At 36.9% G+C, this 26,026-nt stretch overlaps 1 protein-coding gene across 6 annotated transcripts; it reads right to left on the bottom strand.

Moving 5' to 3' along the window:
• Positions 1 to 1,690: 1,690 nt before the first annotated feature.
• ccm2 (CCM2 scaffold protein) lies at positions 1,691 to 23,496 on the bottom strand. Of its 6 annotated transcripts, none has more exons than XM_066677281.1 (11): positions 23,413 to 23,496; positions 23,110 to 23,245; positions 14,346 to 14,522; positions 13,990 to 14,073; positions 11,171 to 11,354; positions 10,872 to 11,002; positions 8,823 to 8,958; positions 8,191 to 8,248; positions 7,769 to 7,913; positions 7,534 to 7,672; positions 1,691 to 5,460 (listed from the first exon to the last, which is right to left on the bottom strand). In XM_066677281.1, exons 2-11 carry the CDS (start codon positions 23,137 to 23,139, stop codon positions 5,174 to 5,176), a joined length of 1,371 nt encoding a protein of 456 aa, XP_066533378.1. In that variant the 5' UTR covers positions 23,140 to 23,245; positions 23,413 to 23,496; the 3' UTR covers positions 1,691 to 5,173. The 6 variants fall into 6 exon arrangements, with proteins under 6 accessions (XP_066533378.1, XP_066533376.1, XP_066533377.1 ...); XM_066677279.1 differs by having other exon boundaries at positions 23,353 to 23,433; XM_066677280.1 differs by lacking the exon at positions 23,413 to 23,496 and adding an exon at positions 23,320 to 23,390.
• Between the last annotated feature and the right edge of the window lie 2,530 nt (positions 23,497 to 26,026).

Raw genomic sequence — 26,026 nt, 5'->3', positions numbered from 1 at the left:
TGTCATGATTAAACCATTAAAAAAAAAAACTTAATTTAAAGCAGTTTGCTGACCTTCCTTTATTTCAGACGGCCAATAATCACAATTTCCTGACACAGTGTTGCTGAGCCTCTTAACCAGAAGCCCTGTTCAGTCTTTGTTGCAGTAACTAATTTAATCCATTTGGGTTCTTTTAAAATTATTTTACTACTTTTATTATTACTGCATACTAGAAATTTTAGTATTTGATTCGGTTCTACTTGCCAAAATATCAGTACTGATAATGAATACATTTATGTTGATCCAGAAAGAGCTTGGCATTAATAAAAACTCACAAAGAAAAAAAAATACTCACATGTAACTTAGTGTGTTTAATATACTTGCAAATGAAAGGCAGTGTTCTGATGTAATTTTGAATGATTTTTTATATATATGAAAGCACTCAGGTATTCCCTTCTCATGCTCAGGTCCTGGTGTTCATAATTGGATTCTCAGCTCAGTTTCAGCAAATTTATATATATGTGTGTGTGTGTGTGTGTGTGAGAGAGAGAGTGAAAATGTCAGTGATTGGACCTATAAAAATGCTCCAAAATGACTTGTAATAAAATATTTTTACATTAACTTCCATTGAAATTTAACATGGTTTTTCCCTTCTCCTGTAAACTTTCTATTTTGGGAGATACAGGTCTTTTAATTTTTTGTTTCTCTGAGGGAAAGTATTTCATACAAGGCTTCTTTGCCTTCCCTCAACATCCTTTTAGTTTCCACTGTAATAAGTTTAACCATTCTCATTTTTTACACTGTGCAATCAAATAAATAATTCCATATGTCAAGGGTACCCCTTTGGATTTGCTGGGCAATTCTAGCATTGAAATTAAACTGATGTGCAAGCACAGAGTATCTACACGTGCACAGGACAAATCTGTTCAAACATGTATAGGGATATCACATCTTAAATATATGCTCTCAATTTTTGCCAATAAACTAATGCCATATAAACACTGTGCAAGATTCTGATCCAGGGCAACCTCTGCAGGACATCAGTGCGGACAGCCAGCTACCAGTCTTAAGCCCTATTTAGATAGGATTAGTTTTACCTGTCGACATGGAGTAAAGTAATTATTAACAGAGTATCTTAATAGTTTTAATCCTTCTGAACCATTTCAGTAATAATTTCCATACTGGAAGCTCCCATTTCAGGAAAGATTCCTGAGCCTTTTACCTACTCTAAGAAATCAGTAAAAATGACCTTGGGTGATATTAATCCCGTACAAAGTGACGTGTGCATGAATATTCCGTTATATCCCTGAGAAAAGAAGCATTTAATGTTATTTCTTAAGAATGGAGGAGCTGAAGGAAGCCGATGAATACATGCTTCAAGTATGAGAATAAACTCAGGTGCATCACTCAAATTTACAAGAAAACTTAAAGGATCACTTTCTGGTAGCTGTAGGTAGGTTTTGGGCATAATACTAATCATTATACATGTTATGAATGTGTATCCTACTCATTAAGTTACCATTCAATAGTTTATAATATCAGTGTAAATCGAGTAGCCACTCATTTTACACTCAGATTACACTCACCCAGCTCCCCATGTATTACTAATCCGAATAGGGCTTTAGCTTTCCAAAGAGTATACAGTCTGATTCAAGTGATCAGTTTCTGACTAAACCTGTTAACTTCAGACATGATACTTGATACAGCACATAATATTTAATAAAAGTCATCAGTCACAGTCTGTACACATTACAGAATGATCATTACATCCCTGTTGGATGATACAATAAAGCTGTTGTTCTGCAAGGCACAATGTCAGGCTACGAAAAGCTCAGAACAGGATAACTCAATTTTTCTGCAGTGTAACAAAACAGTGAATTCCTAATCAGCCAGCAAGCAGGCTTTGTCCATGATCTAATACACCATGTTTGCAGCAAAAAAAAAAAGTTGGAGATGCATTCTCCAACTGGTGCACCATCAACTGGAAATTACAGCCTGTTCAAGTTGTAATAATGTAATAGTGAAATGTGTTTAAATGTTATATAATAAAAATTAGAGTAAAACACAAACAGTTAATACAAGGCCAGGAAACAAGCAATGTGTGGATCGAGTTTCAAGCTGAACTAAAGAGGGAAAGAAAAACTATACTGCCCTTCGGTCAAAGCACAATGTTACGAGACACATGTAACCACTGATCCACATGTAGGTTAAGTGAAACTTCCCAAAAGCTACTCGGTTATGCTCTTAGATCCTGGAGACGCTGTGATTTTAGAATGATCTAAAACCGCTAATCCATTTCAATACTTTATCAAAATTCAGGGCTCAAATTACTCACACTGCACTAATATGATGGATAAGAAATCACGGTAACTTCACTTTTCTGGAAACCTGCTCCACCACCAGTAGTCACAACTCATACTTGGTTGTGTATTTTTTTGGCTGATTTATTATTGGCGAATCCTCCTCTTTTGCACATTTTGCACAATTCAGACAGGAAGAGAGTTAAACGCTGACATTCAAACCTTTCATCTTGACACACAGCAAAACCACAAGACTTTAGGCTTAGTTTTAACTCTTTCCTGAGCCTGAACATTGTTTAGTGTTTTCTCTGCTCTCAAACAGAACTGTCAGCTAATTACCAACTCATTCTTTAGGGTACAATGCCTATACTAGAGCACAGAAAACACAACAATACAACAGAATGTGCAGTATAATGGCATTTTATAAAAGACTGTACTGAGCCCATCATAAGTAAAATCTTTAAGCTGGTCTTAGATCAGAGCAAAAAGTCAACGTCCCCTCACAGATAGCAGATACTGCCAATAAACACTGAGAAAATCCTTAACTGTGTCACACAGTTACAGAGAGGTCTCATGCACTTCAAGTGTCTTAAAAAGCACCATCATCCAATTTGAATGATAGCTTTGTGGTCACACAATTACATGAAATTCTGGATTGAGCCCAAGTGGTTAAGTACAGTTGAAGCCCAAAATGAACCCAGACTTAAGCTGAGAATTCCAAACTACATTTTTCACAACTCCACAAGTTTCATGTAACTATACATTTTGTGGCTTAGATAAATAAAGGCATGGACATTACTTTCACAAGAAATCATTTCAAAATAATAGAGTTTATAATTTCAGATTTTTAACTAAATGAGTTTTTCAATTAATAAACTTTCTATATAAATTTTGTTAGACTTTGGCTTGGAACTTTTTTATTGCTGAGCTTAAACCAAACATTGAAATTTTAGCCCATTCATTCGGACAGAACTAGTGTACTTCAGGTAATCTTTTTAAGCTTGTGCTCAATCACCCTTTTTCAGTTCATCCTGACGGGGAATCTGGTTAGGGTTGGATTCTGGGTAACGATGACCGCTCCATGTTTTGCCCAAAGCCATTTTACACAAATTTAGAGGAATGTTTAGGATAATTATCCTAATGGAAGTAGATGGCGTGCACAAATCCCTTTCCCAGAAAAACAACCCATCAGAGAGCTGCCATTCCTTTCATGGTATGGATTAGGTTTGATTGGATTAAGAGCTTTGCCCCTTGTCCTCCATACATACTTTCTGTCACTTCTAGCAAACAAGCTAATTTTTGTTACATCTGACCAGCAACTGGTAAATTTGTGCAAACTTTAGCCTGGCCTTTCCTATCCCTGTCTTGTGGTAGATGCCTCTTCCAAGGCAGCCTTTCCATTTATGGCAATAGCATTCCGTTAACAGTGGATGTAGAAGCTTTGGTACCTGATGCCTCCAAGTCCTTCACCAGTTTTGTTGTCGCCTTTGGTTTGAATTGGAACCGTTTAGACTTGAACTAATTCAGCCTAAAGACTTGATTTGTGTAATATTTGCGTCACCCCAATTTATTTTCATGCATTTGTTTGTACAGCTGCCTCATTGTACCTTTAGGCCTTCTCCACACATGCACGTGTTTTTTCTTATTCATTCCGTTCACGAAAACATTCCGTTTTAAAATATCCCAGTGCACATGATATTTTATGCTCTGTCAAGGGCATGCAAACCCAAAATGTGGCAATATAAATTTTAACCATTATTTTCACCAATCAGAAGCCCAAACGGTGCTAATCTGGTGCTTTGTAGGGCCTTGAGGTTAGATAAATAAGCATGAGGCCAGAAACTCGCCAGTTCAATTCCCAGGACTGGTAATAATAATAATAATAATAATAATTGCCCACAGCTGAAGTGACCTTGAGAATGGGACCTAAAACTTGCTCCAGTTTTTGAAAAGGTCAGGTTTCAATAACCTAAAACTCCATTTGTGTGTGGATTAAAATGCCAAAATGTATTAAAAAAAAAAAAAAAAAAAAGAGACCAGACTTTGAGGTCTTTGTTGAGTTGCCGGCATTTACACCAAGAGTGAAACGCACTGGCTGTAAAAGTAGGCCATTAAATACAGTAACAGATGCAATAATGAAATCCTAATTTGGCAGTCAAGCCAATCAGAAATTATTCCATCTAGGGCTGGACAATAATTCAATATCAATACATACCATAATATAAAATGTTTCAATAACAATGATATGATTGTTTACATACATTTTAAATATTTCAATATACATTATTTACAGTATCTGTCACTGACTGACAGACATTACAGGGCTCTGCCCAGTTCACTGCACTCAATTTTAAAAGTTAGTTTCAAAATAATAATATTGACAAAGCCAAGAGCTTTATGTTTGATGGTGATGTCATGTTTGTTCTAAACAATTTTCTGAGGCTTTTATGTTGTTTACATTGATACCAGTATTATATAATATCGACTGAATTTTAGAAATATATTGTAATATAAATTTTGGCAATATCATCCAGCCCTAATTACTTCAACTTTTTAAAAAAGATAATCCATACTGTTAAGGAGACAGTCATCTTGGTTCATGTAAATCTTTGATCACCTTAAAATATGGAAAAACCCTATAATATATCTGTCTCAAATCAATAAATTTAAAATGACCTCTGATGTGAACAAAGCAGGTGCCCTAATAATTCTATTGAAACTAAGTGTGTAGAGCTGTCAAAAACATTTTAGGTTTTAACTAGGCTTTTGTACATTTTTAACCTCAACTGTATCCACAATCCAGCATCATTTAACAGATAGTGTCATGGACTAGTGGACCATGCAACAGTCTGTAAATATTAAGTGGTGACTGCTCCTTCCCTTGATTTCTGTTGTCAGGGTGACACACCGTCTTGGTCCATACTGCACCCCAACGCCTCAATGTCATTGCTGATGTCTGAGATCATTCGGTCCCATTCATCACCCTCAGAGGGCGCTGTTCCTTCATCTGAGCCACCCGCAGCCCCATTGCCATTTGTGGTGGAGTCTGAGGCAGAACTAGCCGTGCGTCTGTAACGGCCAAAGCTGTCAGTGATTATACCACGGCCATCCTTCACTCCAATCGTTTCGAGGAAGTTTTCAAAATGCTGACTGTCCTTTTCTGGGATGAAGGGTCTAAGACCTGCAGAACAAAAAAGAAACAGAGGAAGTCAGTGGAAGACAAAGAACCATATCGAATGGTCCCCAGATATTTCCTTTTAACACACAGGTATAATCCCAGACAAAAACACAGACCATCTATGGGCCACTTAGGATTGGTTTGGGAATCACTGATTTATTACTACATTCATTGGCACAGTTTAAAGGAGCAGTCTGTAATACTGACACCAAGCATTTAAAATCGGAACTATAATACAGTTTCAAAACAGTGGAGAGAGCTGTCTGCCTTGAGCAGGTTGCCAGTTTGAGGGAAAACTGAACGAATAAGCAAGAGATGAGTTTAAGAACTTGGGCTGTAATAGCTGAGAAGAATGTACCATAATCAACATATTTACACAGATCATCATTTTACTAAAACATCTACCTACGCAAAAAAGTGAACATTTTAGATGGCATATCCTTGCTTCCTACTCACAATTTTCGTAATCAAGCATTAAGTTCCACCTTAAATGGGTCAGTTTAAGAGTCTTGTTTGCATTATTCTCCAGCTACTTATTGAATACTCATTTCCACCTAGCGCTAGGTTTATTAACAAAACTTGTTTTAAAACACTTATTTCCCATTTTATCCATTTAAAACACAAGACCAAGTGTACATCCTGTCACTAAAACATCTACCTACTAGTGAAATGCTTATATTTGCTGTGTACTACCAAGCTTGATTTATCCGTTCCACCTTAAACAGGTGACTATGCAAGGATTTTCAAACATTTTTTATTTTTATTTTTTTTAAAGACACCACAGAGAAATGCACATGAATCTGCATCAATTTCTTTAAAACAAACAATGGTATTTACACTTTTCAATCATGTTGTTATTCATCACCTTGTACAACACCATCCTGCCACCTTTCAAAAGGTCGCTATGCCTCACTTTGTATATATACATATAAAAAAAAAAAAAAAAAAAAAAAAAAAAAAAAACCTATAGCGTTTACTCCTTTTAATCTATACATAGACATCTGTACTTCTATATTTTTTTCAGAACTTATTCGCTGTTTTGTGTTCGGGAGAAAATTTGCCAGCTCTGTCTCTGTTCTGTAGTGTTGCTGCTTGTAAACTGCCTCCACTTTTCAAACACAAGGCCAATATTTCCTCTCATTTTACTCCGTCTCTGGTCATGGATATTTTTAGAAGGGCAATTGGGCTTTTTGGGTCCGGTAAAATATAATATTAACTATGTCCACTAGGTAATTTAATCGCTGCGAGGCTCTGTTTGTAGACCTGGCCACACAGTGGACTGTAAAATAATTGGACAGAGGATGGAATGACAGACAGGACCTCAGAGGGCAGGATCATATGAGCCCTGCTCCAGACTGGGTACTTCTCAAGGAGAATACACTGGTTTAGCAAAGCTGTGAGAGGCAGCAGTGTATTAGCTTTGACTGTTTCCTTAATCTATGATCACACACCCTGGACATTTTATGACCAACTACAGTAAATATCCTACAGGCTGCTCCTTTAAGTTTCCATTACGTTCTAGTCACATTACATTTCTATCTTCAGTGCAGAAGGAACAAACACTGGAACCCTTGCATGTCTTAGATTATTGACTACACCGGTGCAAATGGAAATTGAATACATTGTATCGTGTATTAACTGTTGTTAGCTGTCTCCTAAAAGTTTCATAGTGAAGTTTCTGCAGTGCTGACCCCAGAGTAGCAACAACAGAGGGTCTATTCTACCCATTACAGGTCAGTGAAGCATGACACAATCTGAAGTTGTAATTATCAGGTAAAAATTATGTATAGTTAGTGGTACTTTAATTAGTTTTTGTGCTGAAGTAAATGCAATACAGCTATGATAGTAAACCTAGACACAATCTCACAAATCTCTTTGATGATTGACTATATTTGTAAGGTAAACACTGAAATGTACTGTTCACAGCACTGAAGGTTCCTAATAAAACATAAGAACTGTGTATAGACTGTAATTTAGGTTTCAAGGCAGCGGCCCCAATGTGGTTCACACTTAACACAGGAGATTCTGCAAGACTGAGAATCTCTTGCTGGTTTAGCAAGAGAAAATGACACTCACCAAGTAGGAGGAACTTCCTGCTGTCCCCATAAAGCTGCCTCAAGTTGATGCAGAACTCATGGATTGAGGCACCATTTCTGTACTCATGCAAGTGTGTGGCAAACTGCTGGATCTCCTGTGAGGACAGCTTTGTTCTCAACTATGACAGAAAAATAATTGACATACATTTTGGTTTTGACAGAAATTCAAGAGGTTCAAAAGAATTATTTTTAAAATATTCTACCCTCTGACACACCGTGGTCATATAGTCCTGAAGCAGTTCTGCTGCTGTAGTGCTTAGTTCACTCTCACTAGCTGTTTTGTCCTGTGGTGAGGCTGGGGTGGATGAGGGAGAGGGACAGGGAGAATGTCTTGTCCCCTCCAGTGAGCTTGGAAACAAGCTGAGACAATAGGACAAACATAAGATACAATAAGAAAGTAAGTTACCAATCACAAAATCGGATTCAAATCTAAAACTGGCAGTGGTAGCTTAAGGCACCAGTTAATAATCTATTAGTTAATAATATTCCAGTGAAACTCAACATTCAAGCCAAGATAAACCACAGTTTCTGCTATATACATTTGGCAGTGAAGAGCAACCATTTTCTAGAGGAAACACTGTAAACAACCAATCAAAGAATATTGCACAACACATTATAAAACTAAGCAAGTACTTACAATGTTCCTGTTTCTCCCTCAAACGGCTCTTTATCATCAACTTTGTTTGAAGAGTCATCTTAAAGTTAAAATAAGCACAAGTCATGTGATTCATAATACTCGTGTCATTTAGCACACCACTTCCCATTTATTTTCTTTAACCCAGTTTCATGAAGGATTTGCTTAACAACCTACTTAACATATGCATGTGTCCATAGCATTTAATGACTTTTCTACAAACTTCAAATAGCATAGGTGTTAATAGCATAGGAGTTATACATAGTGCAGGGCGAAATGATCAGCTTGGAAACATGCTATTAAAGGGACAGTACATGAACACACAGTGGGGAAATAACAGAATAAAAAAAATCAAATCAAAATCGTTAAAAGACAAGATTATGTTGATTAGAAGTACTGAATGTCGATTTCGAGTAATTTTCCATTAACTGCCCAGCCCTAGTTACACAGATAAATTTTTGCTCATACCTATTTAAGACTATTTCCACAAGTTTATCAAACGAAAACCTCAGATTTTAGAGAGGTTACTTGGGAAAAGTGAGGGAAAGGTCTAGAATGTTCATCAACATCCTGGTCTTGGCAAACATCTCCAGATAACTTGAGGTGTCTGCTGTGCATCAGTCTTTTCCACTCACCACTGTAAAGGGACAGATGCCTTGTGGGTGTTGTGGCTCCATCAAAAATGGCTCTGTCCAGGAAGTCGATGGTAGATTCTGTGTAGACTATCTGGAAGACTTGACTGAGGAGCAGACAGAGCTCCTCTGCAGCTGCCTGCAATTACAAAACACCACAAGTTCTCCATAAAGAAAAAATAGGCAATGCTAATACTTGTCTCATCATGCAAAGGCATAAATGCATTCAAGGTACACTTTGCAGATGCAAAAAAAAAAAAAATCTTATATCTAAGGGTGCTTTCATACATGCTTTGTTTGGTCTGGATTTTGACTTCTCGGGTTGGTCCAAACCCAAATAGCATGTGTAAAAGGTGCCTAGAAGGGCTGTGCCATATCATATTGCTAGATGTTTAGAAACCACTGTTTAGATGTACCACAAACCACTGTAATTGTAAGACTGGAAAGAAGCCTGTGACAACAAAAAACAGGGAAAAACAACTAACCTGTTTCACCCCCTCAAGAATAAACATCTTATTGAGTACAAGGTAAATTGCCACAAAGAGAGGTCAATAGACAATCTGAGCTCTAACCCAAGCAGACAGACTACACTGACTAAGCGTAGTGACTATTTTGTATTTGTCTTGTTATTTACAGTGAAGCTTTAAGGGTTTGTTTTGCATATGGTCTTTTTTGGCAAACAAAATATTCTGCATTTCAGTTTTGTGGTTTATAAACTACTATATTTCATAACAATGTCAATCTTAGTAAGTTATGACTGCTTACAAAATAAGCCCCAAATATTGTTATCGCCAAAACACCTTGAAATATTGTGATATATTTTTAGGGCCATTTTAACCCAACACTAGTGCCTCGGATAATGGTTCCAGATCAAAGGACCAACATTTAGTGTAATCAAAAGAGGTGGGGTCAGGCCAGGCCAAACTAAACCTGGTTTAGTGTGCAGTGTAAAACCACTGTTTAACATGCATCTCCAAGTCTCACATATCAACTGTCGTGGTTTTTATGTTGCGTTACATTAGTAAACATAAAAGGTAACGTTTAAATAGCATTCATTTACTGCCTTATCCCAAACCTCCCACTAGCCAACTACATGGGATATAAAAATGCTTAATTATTAGGAGTGCACTCAGTAGTATAAAAAGTAAATTGCAGATGTGTGATTTGAAACAGTTTTAATGAGCCAGCACATGTTCATTCATTTAGATTGGAACTGAATATGCAAATGTAGTGCTGGTAAACGAGGAGGAAAAGCATATAAGCAATGTGTGTGTCTGTGTCTTACATAAGATAAATCTGTACATCTTTAAAATAAGAACTACACTTAGAAGGGTTTACAACCTAATTAATAGCCATGTATTAAAAACCTTATAGGTCATTAATAATTATTTGTAACAGAGATAAAAAGGGACACTGTGACCTCTTTTTGACCTAATAGTGAGTGTCAGAGCGTATTTAAAATGTCAAAATTAAAAACTGAGATAATGCGAAATTAGTCATTTCATATGTTGAAGAGAAACACATTATCATCATTGCCTAAAAAAGATATTATATCCTAGGTTAAATCATTAAATTTGTTTGTTACATAGTTAAACATGACAGGGTTGATGTCAACTGATGGAGAAGACGAAGTAAGGTTGCGATGATGACAGAACGTTTGAAAGTCCTTCAGTCCAGTTCAAGGAAGGTTTGCCTTATGTCCCCAAAACAGAGGGATAACCTTTGTGCACATGTTTTTGTGGTAAAAATCATAGGTGGTACTTTGAGGTTTTGGTTTAAAAAGTTTGAGAACCACCGACTTAGAAGATCCCACGTATAAAATTTAACACAAACATTGGTTTGGACCATGGTCTGGATTTTGTGTGTAAAATGCTAGGGATAAGGGTGAAAAAGAAACAAAAAAAATGGTTCAACAATAGGACTTGACTATACAAGACAGGATCTATGCCTGGGACATAATTCCAGGACAATTTAGAACAAATATTTTTGATATTGGGTGTCAGAGTGTAAAACGGCTTGATGAATTTGGGTGAAGTAAAAGAAATTAGTCACCTTGTTCTCAACAGCCAGCACGAGCAGGCAGCAGACCTCTACAGCACAGCTCTCCGACAAAGAGCTCAGAGTGGGAGACTTTGATAGCTCTGGGCAGGTACTGGGACAAGGAGAACCTCCAGGCTCCTGAGCTACACACAAAAACCCCATACTGCTATGAATGTACTCCTAAAGTATTGAGTGTGCAGTTTGTTAATAACTGCTGCATCAGTAAACAACATTTAGAGTACAGAGAGAGACTGCTGAAGGACATGCCAGTGTAGTGTTATGTTTTAAGGGATAAGTATGTGAATCCATACCTGTTTTTAGCACCACTAGGTGCAGTGAGTCATCTCGGATGTAAGAGACAGCAGCAATGTCGTGAATGGGAACTCTCAGGATGATGTCCTCTCCATCACGCCACACCAACTTCACATTATATGCAGACAGGCTGACGACAGCATCCTGTTCTGAGGTTAGCTGACCCGCTAGCTGGTGAGACTTCTGGCAGCATAAAATAAATAATAATGAAGGAAAAAAAAAAAAAAAAGACAGATAAGAGTTATTCTGCATGCATTATGTATAATTCTTGTGAAAACTGTTTGCCTGGTTTGAAAAAAAAAAAAAAAAAAGAATTTTGTCAACTGCATATACTGCTAGAAAGTTTAGCTTGCCATGTAATGCACTCTGCAGACACTTCACAACAGTATCCATCTTTGGTCACAGATTAAGAAGCATGCAATTATTACTGTTAATAATAGTAATCATATGTTTTTAATACAGCAACCTTCTCACAATCAACAATATAAATAAATAATAAAAAAAAAAAATCAGCAGAATTAAACAGAAAGTAGTCCATTTAGATGAAGAAAAGCAGTAAGAAAAGAGGTTTAACAGGTTCCGAGTTAAAGGCTGAGAAAATGGCAAGGTCATGGAGACTATATAACTGTGATTGTAGTGTCATGCTGTTCTCCCTGGTTTGTTTACATACAGAAGCACAGCATCTTTTAATGTGGAATGGTTTGTTTAAAAAATGTCCTGTTTGTACATGGCTGAAGTTTAACAGCAAGATATTATTCATAGAACTGCCAACTAAACTCATTTGCAACTTGAGTTGCTTAGCTTCTTGGTCAGAGAGGTATTATAGAAATCTAGGAGTTTATATGGGCTTAAACCAGCATCACTACAGCTGAGCATGTAGTGGAGTTTTATATTATGACATGACAGAAAACAGCTTAAGTGGGTTGACACTAAATTCAACTCATTATGCAGAATAATATTAAATGTGTTTACAAAATGTTTAAGAGGGTCTTGTATGAAGACATTAGTCTTATAGGGGCTGAAACTAAGGACATTTCAGCTTATCTAAATCTTAATATTTCAAGCAGTCAGAAAGGGAGGGCCCAAGAGAAGAGTGGGACTGGAAATTGTACTGTCTCATCAACAATGAAAACAGTCTGCATAATTATATGACTAATTGGGAACAAGTGGTTCAACAACATAACTTTGGGGAACAGTTTACGTCACATGAGCAATGAAACATTTGTGTTGTTTAACAGTGATAAATAGGGAAAAGAATAATTGTTACTAAGAATAACAGATGCCAATAGCAAAGAATGAGCATGCCATGAAAGACTATATTAAAAACAGAAGCGTAATTATTCCAGCATCTGAAGTAACTAGGTCATTTAAACACCCAAGGACAGATAGTTATGTGGTGCAACAAGAAAAGAAACCAGATAGGAACTGCTCAAACAGGGAATTATATGCTAGATTGATACTGAAATTATAACAAGAAATGTATTAGTTTAGTTTTAATTGTTTGTTACTTAAATCTAAACCAAGAATGGAATGACTGCAGAGGTTTTTAAATCTAATGGGACAATCCCAGATGCAAAGGTAGATAAATCAAGTGAGGAAACAGGAGCAGTGATAGCTGGAAAATATTTTATAGTAGGATTTTTGGAGCAGGATCTAGCCAGAATTACGTATTTGTATGTCCTAATTAGCTCTAAGATGCCTAAATCAAGTGGGTGGTCTGTGTGAAAACAGTAAAATATGATTAACGTATAACAGGATAATTACAGTGCTTAGAATTATATCTTCATAGTGCTTTAACTAAAAGGTTTAGAAATTATTTTATTATAACTACAGAGGAAAACAAGCTTGTGCAGAGGCAAAAATCGACTGCTATTCTATTGCCAAGGACAGATTTTATGTATTATTACATAAGTGGATTGAATCCATGACAGGTCACCAGTAGAGCAGCAGGTTTGTGTCTCTTTCACACAGCTCCAGGGTCCTGGGGTTGTGGGTTTGAGCCCCCCACTGGGTGACTGTCTGTTAATTGGTTTATTGTACATCTGATATTTTATAACCAAATTACCTCCACAAGCCACTTTTTTGGAGCAAATTCCTCTACCTCAGAGCCACTTTCCACCGTACTTCACTGTGGCTAAATGACTCATGCAATGAACGTATGAATAAACGTCATATTATGGTAACTGCATGACAATTGCATAAACAAGTTTGAATATCAAGATATTGATTATGATGATATTATTGTGAATGATACGATATGGCAGAGCCCCTGGCTCTGGACTGACCGCGACGCTGAACTGGATAAGTGGTCACAAACAATGAACGAATGATCACAACAGCATTCTGTGATTAATCATTATTAGTTGCAAGTTAAAATTCTTGTTGTTTTGTGAGAAAAAACTAATTACGTTGTAGGGCAATGAACAACAAACCAGGTGAGAGGAAAACATTCTTTTCAACTTTATTATAATTATTTAAGAGTAGTTTTTTTATATCTGAATTAGAATCTCTCTATTGAGTAAATGTTTCAGGTTACTGCTGAACTCAGCAGTAGTGATGCTGCATTTACAAAGTTCAATAAAAAAAACCCTAATATGTAAATATACTCTGTAAAACAAGTGAATTATATAGGACGATGATGTGGCCAAATTTGTTTAATTTGTGGTTAAACAAAATGAATGCATAAATGTTTCCAGATTAATTACATGCATTACAGTTGACATTACTAATTTACATACATTTAAAAAAAACACCCACACATGCACAAATTAGATTAGACTTACAGCACAAATTATAATCTTTTTATTTATTAGCTCACCCTGGCATTATCAATAAGTTGCAGAACCTCAGTGCGACTGGAGGGGTTGAGGTATCCTGGGACTGAGGTCAGCTGGCCCAGATACTACGGCATAAAGGGGGAGAAGAATGAATGAATGAATAAATAAATAAATACACCTACAAGTCAAATACACAGCCTGGCTAAATCACTCGTGATCTGTGGAAGTGCTTATAAGTCAGTCAATGTCAGTTGTAAATTTTATGCATGAGAGACCAGTATACGGAACATTTTGTGGAGTGGGGTTGGGATGATTACTCAATGAAAAGTAATGCAGCAAGGCAAGTTAATCCAAAACTGAGTAACTAATGTTGCAGCCATAAAAAGTTGGATCTTACCTTGACCTCTTTTTCAATATAATCATTGAGAAGGATATCTGGGTCAATGCGATGGTCAGGGATAGAAAGCGCAAACGTGTGGAGGGCCCTGCGCTCTGTGGATTTCTCTTGAGCTTTCTTATCCCTCCCCTTCTCCCCCTTCAGAAATACGCGCTTAAATGGAGACACTATACCTGGCTGAAAGGAACAGAAGACAGAAGGAAGAAAAGAATGAGAAATGAACATGAAAAGACCCATATACAGGTCTTCATAAAAAGTGAAACTTGTATGTTATACTCATTCATTACACACAGTCTGATATATGTCAAGTGTTACCTTCTTTTAATTTGATGATTATAACTGACAACTTTTGAAAACCCCAAATTCAGTATCTCAGAAAATTAGAATATTACTTAAGGCCAATACAAAAACAAAAGGATTTTTAGTTTTGGCACTGTGTGCAGGTGCCAAGTCCTGTTGGGAAATGAAATCTGCATCTCCAAAATTTTGGTGAGCAGCAGGAAGCATGAAGTGCTCTAAAACTTCCTGGTAGACAGCTGTGTTGACCTTGGACCTCAGAAAACAGTGGACCAACACCAGCAGAGGACATGGCACCCCAAACCATCACTGACTGTGGAAACTTTACACTGGACCTCAAGCAACGTGAATTCTGTGCCTCTCCTATCCTCCACCAGACGCTGGGACCTTGATTTCCAAAGGAAATGCAAAATCTACTTTGGACCACTCAGCAGCAGTCCAGTCCTTTGTGAAAGCAAGACGTTTCTGACACTGTCTCTTGTTCAAGAGTGGTTTGACACAAGGAATGCGACAGCTGAAACCCATGTCTTTCATATGTCTGTGTGTGGTGGTTCTTGAAGCACTGACTCTGGCTGCAGTCCAGTCTTTGTGAATCTCCCCCACATTTCTGAATGGGTTTTGTTTCACAATACTCTCCAGGGTGAGGTTATTCCTATCGCTTGTACACTTTTTGTATCACATTTTTTTTCCTTCCCTTCACCTCTCTATTAATGTGCTTGGGCACAGCTCTGTGAACAGCCAGCCTCATTAGCAGTGACATTTTGTGTCTTGCCCTGCTTGTGTAAGGTGTCAATAGACGTCTTTTGGACAACTGTGTAGTCAGCAGTCTTCCCCATGATTGTGTAGTCTACAGAATTAGACTGAGAGACCATTTAAAGGCCTTTGCGGGTGTTTTGAGTTAATTAGCTGATTAGAGTGTGGCAAAAGGTGTCTTCAATACTGAACCTTTTGAAAATATTCTAATTTTCTGAGATACTGAATTTGGAATTTTCATAAGTTACAGAAACACTTGAAATATATCAGTCTGTGTGTCATGAAGGCGTATAATATACAAGTTTCACTTTATGAATGGAATTGCTGAAATAATTCAACTTTTTCATGATATTCTAATTTTATGACTAGCACCTGTGCATGGGCAAGCCTAATCCATTTCATATAGTCCACTAAATCAGAGAAGCATTACATTCATTCTTAAAAATGTCCAAGACTGTGACACTAGTCACCCGAGCTGCTGTGAAAACAGTAGCCATAGCAACATAAGAAACGTATGTGTGGTAGAGGCAGACCTACAGAGGGGTATGCTACATGCTGACTCCAGCCTTTCCCACCACTGTTCACAGATGCCAACACAAAGATAGGTGGCTCATTTTTACAAAGCAGAAATTCAGAGCATCACTGAACTCAGTGTGCTTCTAAATCTCTAACTTGAACAAAAAAATATTTCTTTATCTAAGCATTACATTTGTTAGTGTTTAAATTGATCATAAAAATAATTATTAAATCATAAAATATAAGTTAGTGACTCCTAAAGTCTGCTTAGTATCAAATACAGAGCCCTACACATTCTCCTTTACTTTCAAGCTTACCAGGAAGCAGCTTAACATTTTCAAATCCTCATCAAGTTTTGAAAATAACAGGTCAGTGCCTTCCTTTGCAAAACAACAAAACAAAACTGAAACAGTGAAATGAGAAACTTCTTGTCTACCTACCTCTATCTCCATGACTCCTCACTAGAAGCGCTAAAGGAATCCCAACAACTGAATTACAACTGTTGCCTTTGACAGCCTTCCAAATAAATGCTCTTACACAAGCACAGTTTTGGGTGTAGTTCTTGCGACAGGTGGCATGTAGCTCAAGATATACGACACGGGGCCACCACCCTCACCAGAAGAAAGAGCTCTCCAACACAAACACACACAAGCCAACTGCTGAAGCTATCTATTGCACTGTAGAGCTGGCGAAAAGGAAGATGAGAAACCACGGCTTCCTGTGATGAAAGTCACAACTGAACTGAAAAAAATGGTACGTGAAACTGGTTTCATTCTCTTGGGTTGTTCCAACTAACAACAACTTACTTCTCGTCTAATGAATGGACAACAGAAGATTACTGATTTCACACTTGCAATTGTAAACTAAACAGCATTTAAGATGATCAAAGGCTGTCAGTGATCAAATAAATTATGCTTATAAAATCATGGACTGCAGATTTGAATTTAGTAAGAGGTACATAATTCTGTGGCACTCAAATTCTAAATCTCAGGGTCTATCTAGTTACATTCACCTGATTTAGATGTATTTCAATATATTTAGGTTTTAGTTGATTCCCAAGTTAAACCAAACAAACAATAAACTTATTTATAGCTTGCTTTAACATGTTAACTGTGGCTACCATGTTAAGTGTTTTTTGGGTGCTTTAATTATTAACTAGTCAGTGGTGGAACCGTACAGGAGCATCAACATTTCATGATTCTGTTTCCCTCTGTAATATGAGAATGCTGGGCTCTACATGTGAAAATGTTAGACAGTAAATAAATGAGTTCAACAAAACTGCAAAGTTTAAAAATGTTACAAAGCATCAGAACAACAAAAATCAATCTTGGGCGCCTCTGAAATAAATAAATGGCAACAGATTGGTATTTTTCAACTGTTCACAGAACTTGATACCGATTTCCTCAACCAGTAACATGACATGCTGATGGGGAGGCTGACTATAAAACAACTGAACAGTTTGTTAAAGAAGCAAACTAACAGTGACACCAAGCGTTTAAAATTGGAACTATAATACAGTTTCAAAACTGTCTGCCTCCTCCCCCTCCTCTGCAGATGTAAGCTCGACTAGGTTGCCAGTTTGATAAAAAATGAACTAACATGCAAGAGATGAGTTTAAGAAATGTGGACTGTAATAGCTAAGAAGAATGTGCCATAATCAACATATTTACACACAAAATTGTTTATCATTTCACATAAACATCTTCCTATGCAAGAGAAAGGCAAAAAAGTGAATGAGCAACCGCCACTGTCCCGCATTTACAGTCCAAACCACATTAAATATTTCGATTAGACAAGGAGGGTGTTACTTATTGGTTTTCCTTTTCACCATAGATTTCGCTTAGGAGGCAGATTTTTGCTTCTTATTCACAAATTTCATAGTCAAACATTTCGTTCCACCTTACATGTCCGTTTACAAGTCTTACCGTGCATGCACACTGAAAGTGATAAAATCACTTATCGTCACCCGTCCAGCAGGGAATGTGTCGCTGGTGGGCGTGTCCAGCGACACACGAGTAACAAAAACTCAACATTATTTTTGACTCAAATGCCAACTGTAATTTGGGCATAATGTAATTTATCAAAAAGTAGCTCTACTTAAGCATTCAAAGCAAACATTTATACTTTCAGTTGTAATGAACAAGACAACGTACAGTATACTTGCACTTTAACACGTCTGGATGCAGTAAGGGATGTTTTGAGAAAGGAACAAATCTTCAGTAGGAACCAAAGAGAGTTGAGCAGTTCTGAGGGAATGTGAAGACTGCTTTCTGATTGGTAGTTCACTGCCTTGACACTCAGATCCTTGCTTTTTATTCTTAATTTTCGTAATCAGGCATTTATTTCCTCCTTAAACGGGTCTGTTTAAGAGTCTTATTTGTGTTATTCTCCAGCTTCTTACTGAATACTCCTTTCCACCTTAAACAGCTATGTGAAACTAAAGCTAGTGCTAGATTTTCTAAACAAAACTCATTTTGAAACACTTCTTATTTCCCATTTTATCCATTTAAAACACAAAAGTGTCACTAAAACATCTACCTACTAGTGAAACGCTTATATTTGCTGTGTACTAAAAAGCTTGCTTTTTCCTTTCCACCTTAAATGGGTGAATCTGCAAGAATTTTCAAACACAATTCTTACTCCTTACTTTGTTTACAACACACATGCCTCAATTTCTTTAAAACAAACACACAATGGTATTTACACATTTCATTCATGTTATTGACCTTCTTTGTATAAAACACAAAATGCCATCCTAACAACTTTCTAACGAAAGAGGTGTTTACTCCTTTTAATCTATACCTATGTACTTCCATATTTTCTTCTATGTTTTTATCAAATTCTTTGCTGTTACATGTTCAGGAGAAAATGAACCAGCTCTAGCTCTGTTGTGTAATGTTGCTGCATCTAAACTGCCTCCACTTTTCAAACAAGGCCAATATTTCCTCTCATTTTAAGGTTTTTTAGAAAGGCAATAGGGCCATTTGGGTCTGGTATAATATAACGTTAACTTGGTAATTTCATGGCTGCAAGACACTATTTGCAGACCTGGGTTTGGAGTATTCGCAATTGGACAAAAGGCAGGAACACAGGGAGTGTGAGATAACAGGAGCTCTGCTCTGGACTGGGCACATCTCAAATAGAATGTACTGCTTTAGCAATGCTACGAGAGGCAGCAGTGTTTTAGCTTTGACTGTTTCCTTAATCTATGATCACACACCGTTGACATTTTATGACCAATTACAGTAAATATCTTACAGATTGCTTCTTTAGTATAAAATAGTTCCACAGATCCATTCAATGTATCTAATGGCACTTTTCTATTGCATGACTCCCTTGCTTTTCCACTGGCCAAATCTGGTACCTGGTCCTTGGAACCAGGTAAGTTCAGTCCCAGCTAACTCTGGGTTCCAACTGTATCGAGTAGGTACTAAATGGTGACGTGTAAACCCTGTAGAGCGCTGACTGGCCAGAGAGACATGTCTATCACTACAAAACACAGAGCTCATTCATACACTGGCGTGCCAGTGGAAAAGTGACAAACTTTAAGCGAGCTGGGCCATGTCAAATCAAGCCAGACCCATGCAGTGGAAAAGCACCATAATATGTGAACAGAGGTAGGCAAAGCACAGAGTCAGTGTTCAGAAATGAATCTGTACAACCTTTAAAGCTAAATCTATCCTTTTTAAAAACACAAACAAACAAACCAATACCACAACGAGTGCCCAACAATAAAAGCAACCTATATTAAGGCAAAAAATTGGTGGAATGGCAAATTATAAAGACAAACACTAATAGCAAAATATGTTCTCTCTCTCCTCAATTAGCTTCACTATTTGCTCTGTTCATGTCATCTTTTCCCCCTACTTGAATTCATCAAATTTGAATGGACAGATTCTCAAAACATGACAGCTGTTGTTGCACATTTTTGTTTGGCACTGTTCTGAAGAAGTAGTGTAATATGCATGATAATTCTCTTCACCTCTGAAAATAGGCATCTTAGAATTAAATAACTTTATCCACAAAGGATTAAAAAGGGATTTTTATAGATCCACAGGAATCCTGGGGCAGGTGTTACAAAGCTTAATACTGCTGTATTCTCAACTCAACTACAAGGCTAATATGGCTACAAATTATGTGAGCTTATACTCAATAATTAGAAAATGCAATTTGCTTGCTCTTTCCTTGAGTTACACAGTCACTAAAATAGCATGACATACTTGTTCACATTTTTTCAATTCAAGATCAACATTTCATTTTAACTGAAAAATGGTAATTAATATCATCCAAAATGCACAAAACAGAATTATACCAGTTAGTTCAAACCCTGCAATGTGATTGGCTGAGAGGTGTCCCAGGAGTGCCAATAGTGCTCTGACAAAAGCTCTTCAGGTATCACTCCGCAAAAAACATATAACCTAGCATCGATGCCAAGGGTTTCAAGACAGCGCTGTGCCTGGACTTCTTTTACACAACAGGGAACAGGTTCATTTACTTTCACGCAACTTACTTTGAACAGAGTAAAGATTTATGGCACAGTGGACTGTAAAACGGAAATAAAGTAAATTGCTGCATGTTTGTTTCTGTAATTGTGTTTAACTCGAGTTGAGGAGCGTCTTTTTTCTCTGCTGCCCTCATTCACCAGCATGGCCCTGGAGCAATACTACAAAATGCTCACTTGTAACATAAACAGAGAGAACCTGGCATTGTTTAGTGTATGATATATATCACAAGGATCTGAACCTGCTGTGAACCTTGGTTAAACCATGACATTATACTGACTTGATGGGTTAATCTCTGCTTCTGTCCTGATTTAGACAGAGGGCAGCTGTGAAAAATGCAGCCTTGTTTCCCAAAAAATCTGGTGTGAACATGGACCGGATCCCTGAACAGAACCAAAGTTCAGAAATCCTGGACGGGTCCAATATCACACAAGATACAGAGGTCCTTGAAAAGACCAAAAAGGAACGTGTGATGGAATGGAACTATTCTTCCTCACAGAAGGTGGATAAACAAATAATTTTTCACGTTCTTCTTTATCAATAACTGTAATATAATAGCAATAATACTCTCAAGGTTCATGCTATAATGCAAGATACTGAGGCAAGTAGATCAGAGTTATAGCACTCCCTCTCGTGTATTAGTGCCTAAGTATGAGCACTCGTCTGAATTTTGCCCATTAAGAGCCCTGTATTCCAGACTTAATAACGTGCATGTACACTCAAAAGAGTATATAACCAATATTAAGAAATGTTGTATCTTAAGAGTTGGCCAAATCTGATCAAGTGAGTCTAATGCAATTATTTGGTCAAAGACAAAGAGCCAGAGAGCTTTAATAAAAATAGCTACTTCCGCTGTATTGGACCATTTTTTTTTTTTACTGGTTTGTTTACATTAGCAGTACTTCTGAATCTGTGAGTTCTTCACGGTATTAACAAACAGTGCCATCATGTGGCCACACGATCCATTTTTTTTAACACAAGCCAATTAGAGAGAGAGAGAGAGAGAGAGAGAGAGAGAGAGAGAGAGAGAGAGAGAGAGAGAGAGAGAGAGAGAGAGAGAGAGAGAGAATACCAAACAGCAGGCCACACCTGCTGACTGAGCAAATGGTCTTCATTTAATCAACATGGCCCATATTCTGCCTGGGAAATATACATGATGATATTTCATCTGAGACAGTTATTGTTTTTCAAATTAAGAAGAAAAAGAAACAACCCTGAGGAGATTACGCCTCCCTCCTGAGTGGGCGCTAACAGGGGGAAGTCATATCCTGTTTGAGCCCAACCCTCTATTCTCCCTTGTGTATGATTAAGGAAAATTTCTACTTCTGAGGAAAGCACATCCACTGTAACAATCGACATAGCAGAACATGTGAATTTGAGAAAATGTCAAAAAACAGAGGAGAAAAGACAGGATTAGGTCAAATTTATTTTTTTTCCCTATAAATAAATGGTTAATAAATGGTGCTAAGAAGTACAAGGTGAATGATTTGGGATGTAAAAATACAACCTATGGTATTTTTCCTGAAATGTATCCATATTTCATTTTATTAATATATCTGGATTAGCACGTTATCTTGTGGCTAAAATGTTTGCCTGGGGCTAGCATGCTAGCTTGTGGCTAAAACATTAAATTGCATACTATTTAAAACCCAGTTTCAGGTACTTAAGTTTGAGTAAACTTAAATATATAATTTCCATATCAATGCTAGGTAAACTGTCAATAACTTTGTTTTTTATATTTAATGGTAACATTTAGATACAACCATATTGGATGAAATCAAATTCCAGCAAGATGATGCTTGAAAAAAGGTTAACAAAAATCTATTTTAGCACACACTACTTAGAATGCTGGAACATTGTTGCTGCTGTTGTGGTTCTATATTTTCACCTAGACCTGACACTAGTTTTACAAGACAGCTCTTAACTAATATATTAGTTAATATTAGTATGTATGTATATATTAGTCAAGTATGCGCCAACACAACTTTCTAATTTTAGCCTGTCCCACCATATAATTACGAAATATTTATCAATATAAAACATTATTTGGAAACATTCGACTACTTTTACATCAATGTGTGAATCCATTTAACACCAAGGCTTAAAACAGCCATCCTCATGAGGCATTACTTTCTGTTTTTGGAATTGTATCGTTACGTTTCAGCAACCACCCCCACCCCCATCATTCACTCAGTCCGGGCGTCGCTCATTGGGACTATTTTAAAAGTTCCATATAAAGTTCAATTAGCCTACATTACAGCAGTTACAGAAATAATTTAAACAATCATTTAAATAATAATAAATAAAAATATATCTATGACATGTCTGGACTTATTTTGCTAATTCTATGCTAAATTACTCAACCCTTTAAATCATCTGGCAGTGTCAGCAAATAAAACGTGGGTTAACAAGATTTTTAAATTAGCTACATATTTACTTAGAAAACTGAAAATGGTTGTGGAAAACTGCGATACAATGACTAACCCGCTCCACCCAATATAGCTAGACTTTGTTTAATATCCCCGACCACCACAGACCGGCGTTGTGTTTAATTTTCCCGCAGCTTGGTCTCTGTCTAACGCAGGTCTGTTCAGCCCGTCAACCAGTTAGCACTGTGGCTAAGCTAATACTGCCTACTGGAGGCAAACAGTGAAGGAAAACCCCGACAAAACAGCAAGAGTCGATTTAGGACTTACCTTTTTAACCTTTTTCACATCCTCCTCCATCTCTAAGGACACACGTTCGTCATGTTTACGTTACCGAGGCCGCGGCGTTTGTGGTGGACAGAGCCAAACACAGTGCCGTAACCAAGTGTGGCAAATTCACTGATACCTGCCCAAAAAGCGAAAACAATGAAAAACCACAGTTCGTATCAACTCTGTATAACAGCGAATGAAAACAGTAACCTTCTGTTAAGCGAACAGGCCCGATACTCATACCAGGAGGAAAGCAGATAAAGTACAGGATAAGTGCAAACTACAACAAACACTGCACCAAACTTTTCAATCCTGCCGCCATTTTGGGCGTAGAGATCGCTTTCCCAATATGCTTTGCACAGCAGACCCAAGTTTGGTGGCTGAAGAGCTGTGGGCTGTAAACACAGTTGCTTTGGTCCTACACATTTTACAAACGTGTTTACGTATCACAATATGTGTAGGTAAACGTGCTAAATGATAAATGTGTTCGTTACTACAGCTGCATTGTTAACTGTTTTTAAAGCAGCAAGTCACAACGGCAAGAGTTTATTAGTGAATATCAAATAACCATTCACGGCGATATTTCACAAAGCAGGATTTCTTATTTAGCCAGCTAACATAAGCTCATAGTTTATTAGACTGGCTTGATTTTGAGCTCATCTGGCCGCTAGACTGATAAATCCTTGTGGAATACTCTGTTGTCTCATAAAGGTAGGAGTAATTACTGAGAAACAGACCTTTGGGGTGGATACTTGGGCTTTACTTACAAGCTAATGCTTAATAATACCTGAGAACTAAAATGATCATGAATAAGTCCACTTTTATATTTAGACTACTTTTTAGCTTTAACTTGAGGTTTTTGTAATCACCATTGGCAGTCAAAAATAATCGCATAGGCTAATACATGGTGGGCATTGATTAACAGAGAAAACATGATTTTGTCAAATCTGTTCTACAGAAAATAATATGACAATTTACATGCTATTTTAATTTGAAATTCCCCTTTAAAGCTTTTACTGAATAGGCCATTAAGGCTACACAGTTCAAACTGAAAGAAAAAAAAAGATGGAAACAAAATGTAATCATAAAATGATTTATAGAATGTAATAATTCTTTATTAAACAACAATTTGTTACTCTGGGAAATCTATCTCTATCATATCAGTACATTCACATACACATCTGTACATATACATCTGTATATATCCACTTTTGATCTGTCATTGGGCGAACTGTGCATGTGTGTACAGTATACATTATATGGTATAGCTATTTGCACTCTTTTCAAATAATATATTCATTTTCTGTCTTAAGAGATGAACAGTCTCATATCATGATCTACGGTAAGGCTTGACATGTATTTTCTTCTGTTGTAATATTCCTTTTTTTTCACCTAAAAATCAAAATATACATAAAAACAACTGTAGCACCATATGTTATTAACATCATTAATGTTGTTCCCAAAACATAAGGGATAATACAATACTGGACATCAGATTTTTGTTTTCAAATAATGGGAAATCCAGTGAAACAATTTACTTTCATTTATATTTGACGACATCAAATAAACAGTTTTTATGTTTTGAACATAAGCAATGAATACAGTGATTGAACAAAAAATATGCTACATTTTGTAGCAAACATTTGCTGAATAATTTTGTTTTTACTTTCTTAAATACCCCTATTTTATTCCAGGGTACCTTACATACTCATCAAATACAGTAACAATCTAATACAGTCTAAAATATAATCCATATTATTCAAACCAGTCTCTAACAGCCTTGATAACAATTCTAATATCAGCAGCAATTCCTCTGACAAACATATCCATTGATAATTTTTAAACATAATATTACAACAACTGTAACAGAAGAGTTACACATAGATTCAGGACATAGAGATGACAGGAATATACAACACAGCAATCACCTTCTATACTTTTAGCAATTCCTTTTCTCAGCATTACTTTTATGCCACTGGATGAATGTCAATATGATGCATTTTTATTATCTTTTTTTATTCCTCTCTTAAGAGATACTCTAGTGCAGATAATAAAGAAAACTCATTCAAAAGAAAGATACAAAAACAGGGATAACAAAAATAAAGGAGTTCAAAACAAAATATACAATATATCCTTCATCCACTGTTTTTTTCTTTGTGCAGTTGAGAAATAAATAAGTGCCACCGTATTTCAAAGAATGAAGTTCAGCTGTAAACTGTGCTGAGGTGCTTGTTCTTCCAGAGCTGAGAAAGTCCATGAGCTTTAAGAAGCAGGTTTTTTCAGATGGTGGCCTTGCTCTGTGAGCCACAACACAGGTCCTGCAGTCCACGTTCTGTGGTAGCACCTTTACAATATATGTGTAAGCACCAGGTCAAGAAAAAGAAATGCACCATTTGTTTTCTTTTCTTTTTTTAATCTAAAGATCTTTTGGCTCTATTGTATAACTGATGGTTGTGGCACAAATGTACAGGTTGGAACTGAACATGGTGCAATGAGCTGCTACTTGGCAATGCTCTCAAGGAACCCAAGGAATGGGTGGAAACATTGCACTGAGGAAAGCTAACATGCAAACATATCGGAGGCGTCACATTTGGATGCATTCTGTGGACATGCTAGGAAGCCGGGTGATGTTAGGGCAGTCTGTGGATGATTGAGCACTCTAAGCCTTTACAAAGGCAGAGACTTGAATGCTTCCTGTACCAGCTTCGATACAGGTTTAAATATATGATCCAGTGAGCACCTTGTCTACATACAACATTTCTTCCTATTCATATTTTTCCTACATACTTTTTTGCAGGCATAACTCCATTTGGCTAGACATTTTGTTCACAAGACAAACAACAGACAGTAAAGGTTAACTTGTTGGCACTACAGATCATTCATCTTGCAAGACAGAGGAAGGCATAGACAGAAATAC

Source organism: Hoplias malabaricus, chromosome 7, assembly GCF_029633855.1.
Source record: "Hoplias malabaricus isolate fHopMal1 chromosome 7, fHopMal1.hap1, whole genome shotgun sequence".
Taxonomy (NCBI): domain Eukaryota; kingdom Metazoa; phylum Chordata; class Actinopteri; order Characiformes; family Erythrinidae; genus Hoplias; species Hoplias malabaricus.
This window is presented reverse-complemented; position numbering and strand designations above follow the sequence as displayed.

Coding starts and splice junctions, on each gene's coding strand:
- ccm2 (XM_066677281.1), bottom strand. CDS start 23,139: ATGGAGGAGGATGTGAAAAAGGTTAAAAAG. Junction 14,074..14,345: donor ATATTGAAAAAGAGGTCAAG/GTAAGATCCAAC, acceptor TTTATGCCGTAG/TATCTGGGCCAGCTGACCTC. Junction 7,914..8,190: donor GAGGGAGAAACAGGAACATT/GTAAGTACTTGC, acceptor CTATTGTCTCAG/CTTGTTTCCAAGCTCACTGG.